This window comes from Mesoplodon mirus (assembly GCF_964341445.2).
Source record: "Mesoplodon mirus genome assembly, chromosome: 2".
Taxonomy (NCBI): domain Eukaryota; kingdom Metazoa; phylum Chordata; class Mammalia; order Artiodactyla; family Ziphiidae; genus Mesoplodon; species Mesoplodon mirus.
The window spans coordinates 214818983-214838379 of record NC_138977.1 but is presented as its reverse complement, the minus strand read 5'-3'; the positions used below and the strand labels follow the sequence as shown (position 1 = coordinate 214838379).

At 44.9% G+C, this 19397-nt stretch overlaps 1 protein-coding gene across 1 annotated transcript in view; it reads left to right on the top strand.

Moving 5' to 3' along the window:
• The window catches only part of ABLIM1 (actin binding LIM protein 1), a 189514-nt gene extending 170906 nt beyond the window's left edge, over positions 1-18608 (top strand). Inside the window, exons 17-25 of the mRNA XM_082637748.1 lie at positions 1758-1898; positions 4543-4634; positions 5825-5936; positions 8169-8233; positions 8873-8933; positions 9720-9727; positions 10791-10865; positions 12164-12244; positions 13367-18608. Coding sequence (XP_082493874.1) covers positions 1758-1898; positions 4543-4634; positions 5825-5936; positions 8169-8233; positions 8873-8933; positions 9720-9727; positions 10791-10865; positions 12164-12244; positions 13367-13480 — 749 coding nt within the window. The 3' untranslated portion in view covers positions 13481-18608. The remainder of the gene's footprint in view (positions 1-1757; positions 1899-4542; positions 4635-5824; positions 5937-8168; positions 8234-8872; positions 8934-9719; positions 9728-10790; positions 10866-12163; positions 12245-13366) is intronic.
• Positions 18609-19397: the final 789 nt, after the last annotated feature.

Sequence of the window (19397 nt, the reverse complement as noted above, 5' to 3'; positions counted from 1 at the left end):
GCTTTTTTTTATGGTTTAATGTCTTCTCACCCACTCATTAACATGTGAATGTTTACTGACTTCACCAATTCTAATGCGTAAGTACTGTTTGAAGTCTGGCTTTAAAAAAATTTTTTTTTTTAATTTAAGAAGAAGATTCCCAGTTTGATTTATCAGTTTAGAGACTTTTTTTAAAATACTAAAATCTCTAAGACCCTGCCTCTCCAAATAAAAATAATCAAATAATTAAGATTTAAAAAGATAGGATAATGTTAGGTTATTTATTTGGAAGAGATTAGTTTGCTTCTTTTTATGAAATTGACTTTGACTTTCCTCTTTACTTTCTTTCAGTCTCTTGTCATCAAGAGTAGCACAACCAGAGCGGTACATCCCAAAGGACATTCCGCAAAAGAGCAGTTCTCTGTGATAGAAATAGATGTCATACCAAAGACTGGTGTCTATGCCCTGTGCATTTGGAAAATGCTAGACTTAAATAAAGTCACACTTCTTAGTCTTTAATATGCTAACACATATTGTCCTTCTTTAAGAAGAGGATATAGTGTGCAGTGTTTTCCAAGCTGATTTTATCTTTTATTCTCATGAGGTTAGAAATTCAGAAAAACACTGTTCCATGCCTGGCTGAGAATTTACCCCTTATTATTATGTAGGGCGACCTCAGTCAAGTTACTTAAGCAAATTGAGACCCAGAAAGTTACTTTAAAAATGTGAAATTGGAGAAGAAAATTCAAAAAGTTACTTCCAGATTTAAAAATCTGTGAGCCCAGGGAAGGGGGCAAATTTTATTTATAGCATTATAAATATATTGTGAAATGTTTAGTAACGTCCCAGGTCAGCTTGCAAAATTAGCCAGAATCAGGGACTGACCATTTAACCTGGTTTGTTTTGCTCCATTTCTGTGATTCCATTTGGGGCTCTAAGCCAATGACTCCACCTATAAGCACAGCCATTAAGAACTCTGTGAACTAATGCTGCTCCTATTCTGGCTTTTGTGGTTTTAAAGCTGGATGACTCATTTGTATATGCAGCCCCTTGAACAAAACAACGAGTGGGTATGGCAAACCCAAGTCTCAAGGCTAAATTCCTGCAAGCTGACAGTGGATTTTCCTGCTGCCATTTCACCTAGGAATCAAGGACACATATACAATAGGCAAGGATTGAAATGAAACGGACCCAGAAGCCACAAACCGGCTAAGAAGCCACAAAAACTCAAAGCCAACCAACTCTCTTGTGATTAACACCTACAGTCAAATGACAATGTCATGCTTTTCACTAACCCCTTTAATTTCAAATTAACTAGATTCAAATTTCTAATTGCTCTAGAATTGTCCAGTGGAACTTTCCGTGATGATGGAAATGTTTTATAAGTATACTGTCCAATACAGTAGCCGCTAATCACGTGTAGGTATGGATCACATAAAATGTGGCTAGTGCCACTGAGGAACTGAATTTTAATTTTATTTAATTGTATTAATTTAAATGTAAAGAGCCACATGTAGTTCGAGCTAGTATTGGACAGCACAGCTCTGGAACAAGATTTTTCAGATGTAGAATGAAGTTTTGCTTCTGGCAGAACGTAAGGAGGATGAGTCGAGTTGTCACTAGGAACTATTAGTGACTGGGTGATTGATAATGGTGATAAACAGCTCTCTGGAGTTCACACTTTTTGCCAGAGCATGAGAAAACTACGTAAGAGGATTGTACTACCACGGCCTTACAGACCGATAGCTAAGCTGCCCCTGATTCTCATCCAGATGCAGCTGCCTTGGCAGCCCAGAGCAAGTCTTCAGAAGACATCATCAAGTTTTCCAAGTTCCCAGCAGCCCAGGCTCCAGACCCCAGCGAGATACCAAAGATTGAGACGGACCACTGGCCTGGTCCCCCCTCACTTGCCGCCATAGGTATGCAACTGCAGCAGCTAAGCCAAATGGACAAATTGCCAGGAGATCTCAAAATGCAGTGCTTAAAAATATGCAAGGAAATGTGTCCTAGTGCAAAGAGTTTTAAGAAAAGTATGACCAAGAGTTAGAACAGTGAAAAGAACTAAGGTAGTGTTAACGTGTGTGCAGAATGCTTCAAAACCCAACCACCAGAGCCTTGTGCTAACCAAACCCAGTGAGGTGCAGAACTGGTCTAAAACGGGTGTTTTGCGTGGACTCTCAGTTATTATTGTAAAGTCAGTAACTCTTTTGTGTGTGTGTGTGTGTGGTACGTGGGCCTCTCACTGTTGTGGCCTCTCCCACTGTGGAGCACAGGCTCCAGACGTGCAGGCTCAGCGGCCATGGCTCGTGGGCCCAGCCGCTCCGCGGCACGTGGGATCCTCCCGGACCGCGGCACGAACCCATGTCCCCCGCATTGGCAGGTGGACTCCCAACCACTGCACCACCAGGGAAGCCCCAGTAACTCTTTTGAGCATAGTTGAATCAAAGCCTCCTGCCAAGAACTTCGTTCTATATAGCTAGAGCATAGTGGGTGGATTTACTGAGTGTCCACAGAAGTGTGACTTCTTTGAATTAAGTTTGTTTTAGATGATTTCTGGGTTGTAATTACAATTCTCTTAACAACCAGTCTTAACACTGAAGCTCTTTCATTTTTCTTGCCTGATCATGTTCTCCATTACTAAGAAGGGCTGTTACAGAGTAGCAGGTGTTCTGGAATATTACTCATGTAAAGTTACATGATTTCACATCTGTCATTTCCATGACTTCTGTGCTAAAATGTCACATTTGAGCTGTTTCATTCTTTGCTTTGAACCACACATTTATGCTTTAGAACTGTGTCTGTGTGTTTACTGTTTTGTCATTAGTGAAATCACTTGGCCCTAAAAAATGGTATTAGCAAACTCAGAAGCTAGTACTGAAAATTTAGTGAGTCAGCTTTACAAAGATATGACTATCTTATCACATTTCTGTTGACAACCTAAAAGGCCTTCAATTTTCCAAAATCCCCAAATTTTCTTCATCCTGCTATTTTTCGCCAAGTTATTTTTGGGATAACTTTTACAAGCAATAGAAGTGGATTTTAAAGCAATTGATATCTATAGAAATAGTTGAAGGAAAAATCTATTATACCTCCTGGTTTCATTATTCACAAGTATTCTATATGTTATGTTGATTTAAGATGTATCTAGTTCTTGAAACCTTATGTCTATTCATTTTTGTTAGCATAGATTAAAGAGAGAAAATTCACGTTGATATTCATGATTTTAGAAACTAAGACTCAGTTGTCAGCTTTTTTTTTCTGCTGGTCCACGTCCTTCAGGCAGTTCTTGGGGCCGCTGAGGTTCCTAGTTCAGTCATGTTGCATAGCAGGGACATTAAACAGCTAAACTTTGGGGAGAATTAATATTTTGTTGTTACCACCTGTCATCACTAAATAGTTTGGGGTTCCAAAATGAAGAAAGCTTCTGGTCCATTAATCCAACTGATCAAACCCTGAAGGTATTAGTTAGAGTTTATTTTGATTAGATTAGCAGGCTTTCCCATCTCCTCCCACAGCTAAATTAGTCCAAGCCACTTAGGAAAAGTGATAATTATCTTAATTTTCCAGCCATTCAGACAGATTCCTCCTTTCCCCTCCATCTCCCCTTTTCCAGGAAGCTTAAAAATTGTACATGATCTGCTCTATTATACTGAAATAAGTAACTTTTTAGCTGCATTAACCCTTTTTATTGGCCCATTGGTATAAAACTCTTTTGTGACCATTTTCCGAAAGATTGAGAGCAAGGAAACATTAGAGACCCATCCCCTCAAAGAAAAATAAAGCGTGCTTCTTTTTTCTTTTTTTAAAAATATTTATTTATTTGGTTGCACTGGGTCTTAGTTGCAGCAGGTGGGCTCCTTAGTTGTGGCTTGAGAGCTTCTTAGTTATGGCTTGCTGCCTTCTTAGTTGCAACACATGGGCTCCTTAGTTGTGGCATGCAAACTCTTAGTTGTGGCATGCATGTGGGATTTAGTTCCCCGACCAGGGATCGAACCTGGGCCCCCCTGCATTGGGAGCGTGGAGTCTTAACCACTGAAGCATGCTTCTTAATGAATTTATTGGAGGTAGAAGACAGGGTGATGGTATGGTGACAAACCTAAGTATTCAGAAAAAGAAAACAAGATTTTTAAATTCATCACAAGAGAGTGTCTCACCCATTTGATGGTATCTAGATGAATTTGGCTTCCTCTGTATTTGAACAATGACCTCAGGGACATCAAAATAATAACCGTAGATGCCCCTCCCACCTACTATGGAAGCTGTGGCCAGTGGGATGACTTAGACCCAATCATAATGGCAAACCGAGTTCTAATTGAGCAGATCAGATTGTTGGGAGGCATGCCTTACTGAATCACATTTGTGGACTGGCTTGTCGAACGGGGCCCGTTGTCTCAAGAAACCAGCTGAACTGGTGGCAGACACTTTTTTCCCATGTGTTGTTCACGAATTTTGAAGACCACTGCTGACTTTGCCCGCCTGACACGTTGAGCACAGGTGGACTAGTCCCTTGAGCTCCCCTGGCTGTGGGGCTAACGTGAGAGGTTGTCTTTGCTGTGGACTTAGGAGCTGACATGAGACGCAGATCTAGCGGCAGAGAGGAAGATGACGAGGAGTTCCTGAGACGCCGGCAGCTACAAGAGGAGCAATTAATGAAGGTTTGTCCTTAAACTACTTTGCTGCAGTCTTCACTTCGGTTCTGTCGATCCACGTTACTGAATGATTGCTGTGGGCAAGCCACCAAGATGAGCAGGAGGTACTCCCAGCCCTCAGGGGCTTCCTGTCCGGTGGGAGAGACAAGATGGGCATCTAGTGACTGTAATAAGGCAGAATACTTAGTGGGTTCTGGAAGACGTGACCTGGAGGTCAGAGAGACACGGAATGTTTGGGCCTTTTCGAGGAGAGCGAGACTCTGTGTGGGGTGTGTGGGTGTGGTGCATGTGTCGAAAGGATGCTGAAAGGCCAGGTAAAGCCGAAGTGCACTCCGAGGTGGTACAACACTTCCTGCCCTCACGCAGGCTCTGCTGAAGGAGTTCCCCTGGGAAAGAGCCTTTCTCCAAGTCTTTCCTCAGGACTCACAGGACCTTGTGTGTGTACATCTGGGCCAAGAGAGAGGGGATAAAATGGGCTGTCACTAAGACATCCTCATTATACCCTCTGTCTCCAGCATAGGCCCACAGCATCCCAGAAGGCCTGGGGTTGAGGGAGCCGAGAAATGATCACCTCCTACCAGTAAGGGTCATTTTCCAAAGATACTTAATCACATGGGGAATGCACATGATACTCATTATATACAAAGTTACTTTTATTATGTGTTCCCAGTTTTGTATATTATGTGCATAGAAAAATACTGGATAGATACAGATCAGAATGTAAATGGGGGTTATCTCTGAGTGGTGGATTATGGGCTATTCTTTCCTTCTGGATTTTCTAAAATCTGTACAAGGAGCGTGCATTATTTTTTTCCCTGTTTTTAAACAAATCAGTGTAATTTATCTTTAAAGGCTACTATCCCCAGTCTTCCTTTCCCACATCAAAAATCTGTACATACTCACACGTTGCCCTCCTGAGTCTACCTGCTGGCGCTTTGCAGGGAGGGCAAAGGAGGGAGAACATTCTTCTGATGTGGAGCCTGGTTTAGGGCAACAGAGCCTAGACATTGAAGGGGCTATGGTGGGTTCAAGGTCCAAAACCTGGCTTACCTTTTGGGGAGCCACCAGGCTCTGGGACAATATGCCTCAGCCCTCTCCAGAGTCAGGAACTTCTTGCAGGATCTCCTAAAAAGAAACTGCAGTTCCCTAAAAGTAATTGTGGGCTTTGCTTTCATTTTTCTTTTCTCTATGAATAGCTCAACTCGGGCCTGGGCCAGTTGATACTGAAAGAAGAGATGGAGAAGGAGAGGGAGAGCCGGGAGAGGTCCTCCCTGGCCGCCGGGCGCTATGATTCTACCATCAACTCAGGTGAGCAGCAGACCCACCTCCTTCCCTGAGCCAGCAGCTGGCCACCTGCCTGCAAGGAGCCTATTTTGACGGTTCCAGGAGAGGCAGGGTGGTTTCTGGTGGAGTCTGCAGAGCGTTCCATAGGAAAGGAAGTGTAAGAATCCTATGTCATGTCAACTTAGCTTAAGGGCCTGCCACGGCTCTTCCTTAAATGTGTGTTTCCTTCCTGTTGGAAATAGGGGGAGCCCTTGGAGGGTCTCAAGAACCAAGAGGGGTCAGTTCCCTTGTGCTGGGTCTACCTTCTAGAACATACATCTCAGAGGGAAGCGGCAAAAAGAAAATCCTCATAGAGAACAGAATGCTTTTTATAATTGTTTTTTTGATTTGGTTGCGCTGTGCGGCATTAGTTCCCCAACCAGGGACTGAACGCATGCCCCCTGCAGTGGAAGCATAGAGTCTTAACCACTGGACCGCCAGGGAAGTCCAAGAACAGAATGCTTTTTTTTTTTTTTGAGGTACACGGGCCTCTCACTGTTGTGGCCTCTCCCGTTGCGGAGCACAGGCTCTGGACGCGCAGGCTCAGTGGCCATGGCTCACGGGCCCAGCCGCTCCGCGGCATGTGGGATCCTCCCGGACCAGGGCACGAACCCATGTCCCCTGCATCGGCAGGCAGACTCTCAACCACTGCGCCACCGGGGAAGCTCTCCGTTGTTCTTAATTACAACATTTAAATTGAAGTCACTTGCTCTGTAGTGGCCTGAGAACTCATAGTCGGATTCTCATAAATTAAATACCCACGTGATGCATATCCACTAGACAAGACTAATGGAGCCCAATGGGGATGGGGCAGAGGAGGGTGTGGGCGGGCACAGGGGGGGTGGGGGATGGGACCCTCGTCCGCTCCGCTGACGGACTTCCCAGGAAATGCTGAAGTGATGCCCCGTGGCCCCTGCATCGGCAGGCAGACTCTCAACCACTGCGCCACCGGGGAAGCCCCAGAATGCTTTTTAACTGTAGAGAGCGTGAACAATGTTTTCAAAGCATCATGACTTGACTGTATTCAGTGTAAGAGCTGAGGGCTAACAGTGCTGTTGTCGATACTTTTGAAAGAGATTCCTTACATACGGGGCTGAAATAGTCTTTCGGTATATTTCCCCTGCTTATACTTGTCATAAGCCTGTTCTCTTTTAACCCACAAGATATCTTCTCACATGTTGTGAACTAGTGCATAATTTTCTCTCCTGAGGATTCCTTTAAACATGTGTTTCGTGTTTCCTATGCTAAACATTATTTCATTTAATCTTCACAACATACCAATGAGGTAGATGATATTATGATTATTTTCATCTTCCCCATTTTGTAGATCAGGAGACAAGTAAAGGGAAGTTTAAGTAACTTACCTGATGTCACATTGCTGATAACTACCAAAACTAAGCTTTAGGAGTCCAAGTATTATAACCCCAGAGCCCACACCCTTAACCGGAATGCCCTGCTACTTCTCATAGATGTGTCACTGGCATTAATCTTGGATTAGGTGGTTTAGTAATCTTTAGAGTTCCTTCCAATTCTGCAAATCTGTTGTATAAAAATAAATAGCACTGTATCTACATGGGTCAAGAGATGAAGACTTAACAAGATGGAATACCGTGCCCGAAGATGCAGACGTGTTAAGTTGCAGAGCCAGAATTCAAGCCCAGGTCTACTGCCTCCAAAGCCCAGCAGTTTACGAGGTGTCCACGCCGTTGATCAATGGGCTACCCTATCCCAAGCCTCCCAGGAGTCCAACTGTGGTTGGCCAGTAGATCTTGGTAACTTAAGTGTAGGCCTCCAGATCAGTTATCGCTGCCATACCAACTGGGGCTTGGGCCTATGTATCCCAATAGCCCTGGGTTTAGATCATTGCTTAGATCTTTACAAGCTGAGCAACCGTGGGCAAGATACTTAACTTTCTATTAGCCCCTATTTCTTCTCCTGTAAAATGGAAACACTACCATCATTATTAGGATTGTGTTGAGGATTCAGAGATGCCAAGCACTTCTTCCTTCCCCATCCCGCCTCGAAAATTTCACTGCCCACCCATTCCCTGCATCACCCAAATATGGTGGCATTTTGTGAACATTTGAGCCCAATATTTGGAGTGTTATTTTTCTAAATCTTCTATTCTGTAGGGTAGAAGATACACTGCCAACTTCATGAAAGAATTGGACTTTGGGTTCCTAACAATTACTTTTTTTTTATCTTTCTCTTATTCAGCTTCACATGCTCTATCATCGAAAACCTCATCTCTCCCAGGCTATGGGAAAAATGGGCTTCACCGGGTGAGATTTCTCAATTACTCGTTTCTGAGTCTCTTCCCTCTTGAGTCCTGGTTGGAGTGCTGATGTATTGTCTGAATACATCTGACAATATGATCTCAGTGTTGGATATAATGAAAATTGTAATCACTCTGCTCTCCTGGTAAATCACTTTGAGTTACAGGCAAAATAAGATCTTTCTGTTGAGAGAAAGAGAAATTGACTTTAGATAAAAGAATAGCCTGTATAAGCTTATGGGAAGACTAGATGAATTGTGTGCCAAATATTTCTACAATCAAGCAAAAAGTAATTACTGGAGCCATTATCTCTGCTGTAAAAAGATACAGGAAAGTTTGTCACAACCTCCCTCTGCACAAAGCATAGAACAAGTGTAACTGTGTAGCTGTGATGTGGAAAAATGTGTTTTTATTTATCAGCAAGAGATACTTGCTTGCCAAGGACCTGCTGATCAGTAGCATAGGATATACCACAAAACACAGGCATTTCAGAGAAGAAGAACTACGTAGGAAAAATAATAGGGGTCCAGGAATTCGGCTTGGGAGGAATTCTTAGGATGTTGTACATCCTATCTTTCTTTTCACCTGACTCCAAAACGAGTACTGTGGAGCAGATTTTCTAATGGTGTGTTTTTCTTCATTTCAGCCTGTTTCTACAGACTTTGCTCAGTACAACAGCTACGGGGATGTCAGCGGGGGAGTGCGAGGTGAGGGCCCTGCGGCCGGGTGTTGGCTAACCAAGGGAAAGAAGGGGCTGTGCTGTCACAGGCATGTTGGCTGGGCTCGGGCTGTGTCACATCCTACGGTCAGGTCACATCTGTCCTTTGAGCCATCAGGGCATTTACTAAAATCCCAGAGGACCTCTCCTGATGTGAGACCACAAGAAGCGAGTTTGTAGGAGGGAATTCATTGCTCCTGCTATGTGCTGAGAACTAATTAGATCCCTGGAAGTACCGTGATAAGCAAGACATGGGCCTACCTTCAAAATGCATGTGGCTACAGATGAACTGGTGTGCAAGGCGGAAACAGAGACACAGATGTAGAGAACAAATGTATGGGCACCAAGGGGGGAAAGCAGGGGGCAGGAGGGGGTGGCGGACAGGGCTGGGATGAACTGGGAGATTGAGATTGACATATATACACTAATATGTATAAAATAGATAACTAATAAAAAATGCATGTGACAGAGACAGAAAGAGAGAGGGAAACTCTGTGAGATAAATGCTGTGATCGGAGATGCAGAGAGAAGGGAGAAACACCTTCAGGGTATCAGCTTCCACAAGAAATGGTGTTTAAACTGATAACTAAAACCAGAGCAGGCATCTTCCAGCTTCAGGGAGCAGCCAGGCAGTGTGCACAGAGACCCGGAGCCAGGAGAGCGTGGCTTGTTGGGGAATGTTTGGAGAATTGCAATAGGGTATAATCTCTGTTGATGTTTCCACTTTTTTCTGTGGTCTTGCCCTTCTGAGATTTTCTTTTTCTTTCCTTTCCAGACTACCAGGTATGGAACACTGCCTTTCTCAAGTTGGCCACACCAGCAAAACAGCCTTTTCACAATCCAGACACGTTCTGCTGCTGCTCCAGGGAAGGGTTTCTGTTGAGAAGACCCTGACTTTGGTTGATCCATCTAATCATTAGTCCACAGATGTGAGGAGCCATAAGCAGCAGGCATGCCTGGCACCCAGGTCAACCTGGTCCTGCAGGCCTGCATGAACCAGACCAGGTGTCAGAGGACCCTCTTGCTCTGCCTTTGGAGAATCCTCTCTGGGGTGGAAGTGGACCAGCATCAAGGGTCCACACACATACAGCTGCTTTTTCTTTTAGTTGTAACCACTCACTCCTTGAGGCCCTCCCCTCCTCTGTGTGGTCACAGATGAAAAGAAACCCCTGTCTTGGCCAATAGGAAAGAGCTGCTGTGGTACCATTCTTTTTTCCTAGAACCTAAACCTTGTAAAATGATAATGGAGAATGAGAAAAGGGGAAAAATGCAAAGAAAGCTAAGATTAGAATTAAAAAATAAAAAACAAGCACAGACCTGGCAGTTCTTTTTTTTTTTTTTTTTTTTTTTGCGGTATGCGGGCCTCTCACTGTTGTGGCCTCTCCCGTTGCGGAGCACAGGCTCCGGATGCGCAGGCCCAGCGGCCATGGCTCACGGGCCCAGCCGCTCCGCGGCATATGGGATCCTCCCAGACCGGGGCACGAACCCGTATCCCCTGCATCGGCAGGCGGACTCTCAACCACTGCGCCACCAGGGAGGCCCAGACCTGGCAGTTCTTTGATGTACCATATACTTTAACGCGCGCAGCCTGCATTCAGGGATTAGTAATAGTTATTAAGCCAAAACCTTTCATCAACTGGAGTATAAAAGAACAGCATTCCCACTATCCCTGCTTTTATTTAACAAGGAGCTCATTTTGAAAAATCCATGGTAATTAAGATGGCACATCTCTAAAATGGCAGTGAAGATTTGAGACCCAAACAGGGAGGTCTAGGAGCCCACAGAGCTCTCCCTCAGCTCCCCATGCTGCCATGGGCTGCTCCTGAAACCTGTATTTCTGTTGCAGACCCTCCCAGATGGCCACATGCCTGGAATGAGGATGGATCGGGGTGTCTCCATGCCTAACATGTTGGAACCAAAGGCAAGTGTGGCTCTTTTTTTTTTTTTTTTTTTTTTTTTTTTTTTTTTTCGGTATGCGGGCCTCTCAGTGTTGTGGCCTCTCCCGTTGCGGAGCGCAGGCTCAGCGGCCATGGCTCACGGGCCCAGCCGCTCCGCGGCATGTGGGATCTTCCCGGACCGGGGCACGAACCCATGTCCCCTGCATCGGCAGGCGGACTCTCAACCACTGGGCCACCAGGGAAGCCCAAGTATGGCTCTTTTTCTCTTTCCTCTCACATGGGATGAAACTGGGACATAACCCTAAAAAGATTTGATTTTCTATCTTTTTCACCATTTTCCGGGTTGAGACCCACTTGGCTCCAGGCCAGTGCATTAGGCAAGCCGTGTCATAAGCATCTTTCCACTCTGCGGGTTTTTCACACCGAGTCGGCAGGTTTAAGCCCTCGCTGGGTCTGGTGCTATGTGTTCCCAGTGCAGTACCAGCACTTCTCTCCTATGACCTCGGTGTCTCCGTGGCCCCTGCCACGAGCATGGCAAAGCCTGCTCCACGTGGAGCAGCTACAGCCCACCCCAGATAGGGTGACCAACACATCGTAGCTTGCCCAAGACTTCCCTGGTTATAGCACCGGAAGTCTTGCATCCTGGGATCCTCCTCAGTCCCAAGCAAACTGGGATGATTGGTTGCCCCAGCTCCAGAACATCCTGTGACTCCAAAGGTATCCAAGAGCTGTGCTCCTTGGTGACTATAACTGGGGCTTATTTCAATAGGTCATCTACCAAAACACTGCTTCTGGGGCTGCATGGTTCCCTGGATTCATGAGCTGGTCATGGAACAAGATTGTTTAACCCTGCAAATGTGTACTGCCTTGTAAAACATATACCTGTAATTTCAATTCTCTTCTAATTTTTACCTTCATCCCCAATACATACTAAGTTGTATTCTTTTACTCAGCAACGCCCTCCAGAGGCACAGTGCCACATGAGACACTTGTGGGTATTGGGAATGTATAGGAACCTGACCCTGTCTGCTGGAGACTTGAGTGAGGAACACCCATCACTCTAATACTCTAACCATAGTGTCTTAGAAGCTCTATCTTGGGAGTCTTAGATTTTAGGTAGCTTCTGCTTGTTAATAAAATGGACAGCGGTGGGAATTTTTCCCCAGCTGTCCAGTGGTTAGGGCTCCGCACTTCCACTGCAGGGGGCACGGGTTCGATCCCTAGTTGATCTAAGATCCCACATGCCACATAGCCAAATAAAATAAAATAAAATAAAATGAATAGCAGTATTCTAGAAGAGGTGTTTTTCTTTGCTTCTCAGATATTTCCATATGAAATGCTGATGGTGACCAACAGAGGGCGCAGCAAAATCCTAAGAGACGTGGACAGAACCAGGCTAGAGGTAAAAAAAAACAACAAACAAACAAAAAAACTTGTCCCAACTGCATATTCCTGTGCATTTTCCACAACTTTTCCCTAAGAAATGTTCCAGTTAAGGCAAAAAATAAAAAGGATCAACCTAGGTTAAACTAAGCTAACTTGGAGGAAAACCCAAATTTGTATTTAGGAGATGAGCCTAAAAACGTATGGTAAAACTCAGAAGAACAACCCAGGAGATGCAGTATGAGTTTAGTCATTTTCTTTGGAAATGTGATGTTGCCCTCATTTAGGGCTGGTGATGTAGAATGGAGACTCCATCACTCTTCAGATACCCCCAAATCCTTATCTTTCTCTGAGCCTGGGTTGAGTTTGTTGAGGTTGGGGAGGGAGCGTTCAGTAAAGAGGTGTGTACTAGGCAAGTTTCTCTCTTGGCTGTTTCCACATTCCTTGTTGAAGGGTTAGCTGGGTACACCTACCCAAGACCTCCTTAGATGTGGAAGACTGATCTTTGTACTTTTCCATCTGAATGGTTTTAATTAAGAAAAACTCTGTCTGCTAATCTCATAAAGAATCATTAATTTTCTCTGACAAAAAGCAGTACATCTGTATGTGAGGTCAGGCTGGCGCAGAGAATAAAGCCTCCACTGTCCTAAGAGAACTTTACTAGGCAGACCAGAGATTGAAGTTCTTGGTCTCCTCAGTAGACCAAGCAACCACCTGAACTCCCACTGCTGAGCCAGGAAGATGCCCCAGGGCTGCCAAAGGACCCCTCTGGAAGTCTCTTTCTGGCTTTCTTATTGCTCTGGTCCATTTTCCCTGCATCTCCTCAGCGTCCCAAGGACCTGAAGTGGAGTCACCTCCAGCATAATGAATCCTCGTACCGTGCCCCATGGCCATGCAGTGTTATTACAATCATCATTAATACTCCACCAGCTCTTTTCTTTGGTAGGAAGGGTGCCTCACCTGGCCTGGCCAGGTAAGGAACCACTGGGTCCAGTGCCTGCTAAGAAGCCTCAGAGATAAACTCCTCTTCCATCATTCTGCCTTTTGCTCTTCAAAACAATTACTTATAAACTGGAGAGCAACTCTCAAGGTCATCCATGTGGCCATCAGGACTGACCACTGTTCTCTTCTCCCATCACAGCGCCACTTAGCCCCAGAAGTGTTTCGGGAAATCTTTGGAATGTCCATCCAGGATTTTGACAAGTTACCTCTTTGGAGACGCAACGACATGAAGAAAAAAGCAAAACTCTTCTGAGTACCACCCATAGACAGCAATTAGAAAAAGGACTGACCATGGCGGTGACACATAGGATGTTGTAGTAAGGCCCAAACTTGACTGGAGAATTTGCAAACTACTGTCCCTCAGCAGCAACCAAAAGGGAAAATCTGATTAAAACACCCATGAGCCAAATGTCGGGCCAGCCCATGGCAACGTTCGCCCAGAAGCAGTGGGGTAGAAATGTCTGTGTGCCCACCCTCGACAGTAGTGTTCACGTGTGACCTTTTTCCATCACCTTATGTGCACAACAGGAGCTACTTTTGTTTTCTTTCAACTGTTATTCAATAATAGTGGGACTGTATGGGTAAGAGCCAGCAAGTGCCCTTAGGATGCCGCATGGACAAAAGCAGTTGTAATAATTCCAAAGTACAAGTATATTTATTATGTAGCGCCGCGGCTGAGAAGGAAGAGCCCGAGGGATAGATCCACGTGGCAACAGCCTTTTCCCTCCCTTTCCTCACTGGCCTCCTGCAGCCCTGCCTGGGCTTCAGCAGGAGGGAAAGCAGAATCGGGGCCCCCGGCAGCTCTGTTTCAACAGCCACCAAAGTCATTTTTAACATGCTCCTTGTCCCCTACTGTATGCTAGGACCTGATTGGCAAATTACTTAGCCTATTATTAGTATTATTAGTATTATTTTTTTTTTTTTGCGGTACGCGGGCCTCTCACTGTTGTGGCCTCTCCCGTTGTGGAGCACAGGCTCCAGACGTGCAGGCTCAGCGGCCATGGCTCACGGGCCCAGCCGCTCCACGGCATGTGGGATCTTCCCAGACCGGGGCACGAACCCGTGTCCCCTGCATCGGCAGGCGGACTCTCAACCACTACGTCACCAGGGAAGCCCACTTAGCCTATTATTAAAAAGAAAAAAGAATTAAGAGAAAGAGAGGAAAAGGAGTGAATGAAAATTCTCCTTAAACCCTTTTCTACTTCAGAAAGCGTGCTTCTCCCCACCAAGGACAGGAGATGTCTCAGCCCCGCAGCCCTCCACTCTTACAAAGAAAGGAAAGGGGGATTGTCTCCAGATTGGCCCAGTTGTATGCTGTTAGGTGAGTTTTGTCCAAAGGCCACAGCAGTCTTGATCAAAAACAAAAGTTCTGTCTCCTCTCAATGCAAGTTCTCCCACCCAGCAAACTCTGCTCTCTATCCGGCATCCTCTAAATCACATCAAGCCCTCGCTGATTTTGGTTTTTTTTAAAGGTCTTTTCAGTAGTAGGCTAAGGAAAGGCATGTTTTTCTCTTTGAAATCTCTGCAACTCCAAGGTAGATTGCCTCCAACTGATTTAACTTGGTCTTTTGAGCTTTCTTTCTTGCCTGGCTCTGTTGACTTCCTGGTTTGCATGTGTGTGTTTATGTGTTTTCACTCACCCAGGGCAGTTTGGTGAGTCTGCATGTGCTTTTAAACTTCATTCCTGCTCGAATGTTTGTCCCACTGTGCTGCAACTCCTCAGGGACGTTTGCACAGGTAAACATGACTCAAAGGTGAAGAGTGAGGCTAACTGCATCCCTGCCACCAGGTCCCCTGTGGAAGGGTGTTGGTGGTTAGAAGCCAGCATATTCCATGACAGATGTAGCTCAAGTCAGCATCAGACCGAAGACCGCAGACCTAGGATCAGACTGTGTGTAGACAGCAGAACATCTCACCGGAGTCCTCAAACTCAGTAACACAAGATTCACATTGGAGCTGAAGATTACCCCAAAACTTGCATTTAAGACCCCACCATGGTTCCTGAAAGCCTCTGGCTGAGACTCAGACAGGATGTGACTCACGTGTAGGAGGTTGTCACATTTATTGTCATGCTTTGGGGCTCTGTTTAGGAATTTAAACTCTATTTTAAAGCCAAAGAAGAAAACATCTGAATTCACCTGCGTATGCTAATCATAAAAGCTCAGAAATTCTTCCTGCTGGCACCAAGTATTAGAATGAGTTAGTAGCTGACACCACCAGTGGTAAAAAGCAAGTAGAATATTCTTTCTGACCTTGTACTGCAGACCTAACGTGTGACACACTCTAGCAACCGGGTGCTGTAGTGAATACCGCAGTTGCTTCATAGTATTCTGTGTGCTTCCCGAGGGAATCTAAACCTGCCTGACCTTTGCTAGACACTGAATGTTTGAGGACTGTTCTCACAAATGTGTGTGTGTGTGTGTGTGTGTGTGTGTGTGTGTGTGTTGGACCTACTAACGTATTTAGCAAACGGCTCTGATGAGGTAGGTGTGAGACCACCTCCTCCTTGGACTGAAGGCAGACTGCAGCCCACAGTTTCACCCTTTCATCTATCTGTTGCCTCTTGCTTCATTCAGTACATCCGCTGTCCCACCTTCTGTGACCTCTCCTGCATGGGTAGCCTGGGCACAACGCCTGTGTGTCCTAATCCTTGCTTCGCTCTGGCAAAGTGTGAGGGGTGAGGACCATGGTGTAGTCCCAGTGTTCCCCTGCCACGACCAGTAACAAGGATGGCCATACGTATCCGAGGGCTCGGCTGGAGGAGAGGTTTTTTTTTCATCGGCTAATGAGTTATAATCCACGTACTTGCAGATTAAATGTCAGTGTAAGAAAAATGGTGATGGTAGTTAAAGAACTGAGCCTAAATTTGCCGCCACTAATGAAACTCTACTTTTCTTGTAACTTTTGAATTCAGTTTTGCATCCATCTTGGCGGGGGGTGGGGTGGGAAATAGCTTCTTTCCATATCAAGTGTATGAGCTAATTTAAACTACACCGTGCAAAACTGCCTTGCCAGAAAATGCCAGTAGCTTCCTGGCTGCAAGCAGAGCAGTGCTGTGCTCTAGGGAAGGGGTCACTGGGAATGCAGAGTGGGCTTCCCAATCCCACTCCCCAGCAGAAGGCTCCAGCCACGGGCATGGGTCACAGGGCAACCTGATTCTTCCAACTGCCAAATTGAATCAGTGGGCTACAACGCCCTATGTGTTTTGTTGAACTGGACTCAGCATGCTTGTCCCGAAAATGTCCAGGTCACTACACAGGAAATCAGTGTTCTCTGCTTGAACCCTGCCCCGCATAAAAAAATTCCAGTTGTTAACACAGTCAAATTAATGAGGATTGTTTACTCTAGGAAAGGAAGTATACACATGGTAAGCTTCCCTAGTGCATACATAAAGGGCTACATTTTTGAGCATTGGGCTTACTAGTGATTCTTGAAGCATAGGCTGATTGCATGAAGAGGCTTCTATGATGACCTGAAAGTCAGTGCTTCCTTTAAAGTTTCTTCCAAAAAAGCCAGGATACCATTTAGTCTTCTGGTGTGATTTATGTTGAGATATAAAGAGCGTTTGGAAACTTGTCCAGCTCTCTGGGTATCTACATGTTGGTTTGGGTTCATTATGAAATGTTCTTAATGTGACTCCTTCAATAACAAAAGGTAAACTGCCTGTTCCCTGAAACCTTGAACAGAAAAGCTAGAGACAATGGGTAATAAGGTGCAAAGAAAAGAAAAAAAAGTAGTTTCTATCTGTCATGTCCTCTAGTCTCCCCACTTCTCCCCAACTCCCCATTCTGTTGTTTCCAAGCTGAGTTTCCTCTTCTGAGGTGAGGCTGGAACAATGCTCTTTTCAATTACTATCCCCTCCATCTGGTGATGTCAATCAACTCCACTTGGAAAAGTCTTGCTAGAAATGTTTCTAAAACTTTCATCTAATTTCTTTACACTTTAAAGCAAACACCTTTTTCTAAAGAACTGCTTCTTAGATGATTATACAATATATATATCTATGCTTTTGCAAGTTTAAAAATTCAAATGAACCACTTTTGACTAGGTAGGTCTTTCTAAAAAACTCTTTAAAGCAAACTTGATGTTAGCGTTCTCTTGCATGTTGAAGGGGCAGGGGACCCTCCAGGCTGTGGGCTCCCAGAGCCCTCTTTCTGACTGTCAGGAAAGATGCTGGAAGGAAGATGAACTCCGTGCCATCAACCCTTCTGCATCCTCTGCAGCAAGCTCAGTTTTTACAAATCACCTCATCTGTAGCCGGAAGGTCACTGTTTAATCTACTTCCTAGGCCAGGCTTGATTTTATCTGGCTTGTAAAATCATTTTCCTTTTTATAAACCAAGTGTTTGTCAGGATGCCCTAAAACTCACTCATTAGTACTCCCTTTTGAAGAACATTCTATCCAGAAAAAGCGATCATTTCAGGCTTGAGGTTCGTAATGACACCTTACGGTGGCGATGTGTGTTAAGGGAACTACCCAATTATGTTGTAATGAAAGAAGGAGAAACTTTGACTTTGGCAATTTAAAAAATCACTGTCTTTCTATTTGCTGCCTAGGGAGTAGTGGGGAGATGGTGTCTGACACGCTTTGCATATGGATCTTTGTATTTTTCATTTGGGGCAAGTTTCATTTATGGCAAACTCGAAAGGGGGAGGTGGTCAGTTTAAGCTGAAAAACTTTCTAAACAATATATGTGTACACAGCAAAACTAAACCCAATCTTTTCTGATGCTTAGTGTAATTGAGTGGCGATTGATATCATTAAATAAAATTCTTCCCAAAAGAGTATCTCCCAAGAATGACGATGCCATGAGTCACTTTCTGAGCCCGTTTGCCAAAGGTAGAGGAAAAGACTGCATCCACTAACATTCAGAAAGGCAGTGAGCCACTTAGTGATTGTATATGTGTATGTTTCTTTACCCTACGGAAGAGAAGACGAATGTCCGCAGGATTGGTGTTCTTTTGGGGTGTTATGTACAGACCTGTCCCGTAATAAACATGTGTGGTTTCTGTGAGTTGCTGACAATCCTGCATCGAAGCTTTTGCAGTTCTTTCCTTTTTAAGTTGGGTTTAATGGAATTTTTTTCAAGTGTTGGAAGGCATACTGTTCTTCCTGCCTCCCCTCCCCTTCCAGAAACAAGAAAGCAAATATTTGGAAGAAATGCTGCTTAAAAGATGTATCATGTCCCCCGTGAAAGTGAGTGGATATCGGTCGGCATACTGAATGCCACATGCCAGTGTGCAGAGGTGGGATGGCCCTGGGCCTGCGTTACTGTGCTTGGGACACCCAAGGCACTCCACACTCCTGCCGCCCCTCTGCCGCTGTCCTGCGTCACTGTTGTCCTCACAACTCAGTGAATAAAGTGTGTGCTTAATGCGTAACTGCCTCCACACCGTGTTTCCTTTCTGGTTCCCCTGCTCCCTTTAAAGGTCTGTCCCATTTGAAAAAGTGCCAGCCCAACTTCTAAAGACAAAAACAAAATCAAAATCAAAGTCCTGGGAATGCACTTTTATCAGGTAGGAAGGCAGGTTAGAGGGGAAAATGCATCAGATAGCAGTGGTATATTCCAGAACTGTTTGCCCAATGACCCAGACCATATTGACCAAGTCAACTAAAGAAAAAAAAATTTAATAGAGCTGTTGCACTGTGCTGGTCTAGCTGGTATTCAGTTTTGTGTATGACACAGAGCAGCAATGGTCTCATCACTTAGGCAAGGCTGGGGATTTGAGATTTGAGGACAGGAGCTTCTGAACCACTGCTGTGAGTTGGGCCATTTTACTAAGAAACTAGAACGCAGTGGGAGGAAAACATCTTTCAAAACATCTTTGACCTCCACTGCATTATCAAACTTTAAGCAAAGAAAATCTTAAGGATTTCAATTTACTTGTTATCCTCACCGCCAAGATTTGGGGCTTGCCAGAAAACACAAGGATATATTTATACTCACAATGGTCTCTCCGACCGTAGCCATCCTACTATGTGTCTACCAAGCCTGGTGCCTTAGTCCACATGGGCTGCTATAACACACCACCAGAGACCGGGTACCTTGAACGGCAAACAGTTATTTCTCACAGTTCTGGAAGCTGGAAGTCCAAGATCAAGGTGCTGGCAGATCCAATGTCTGGCGAGAACCCTCTTGGCTTTGTAGACAGCCGTCTTCTCCTTGAGTC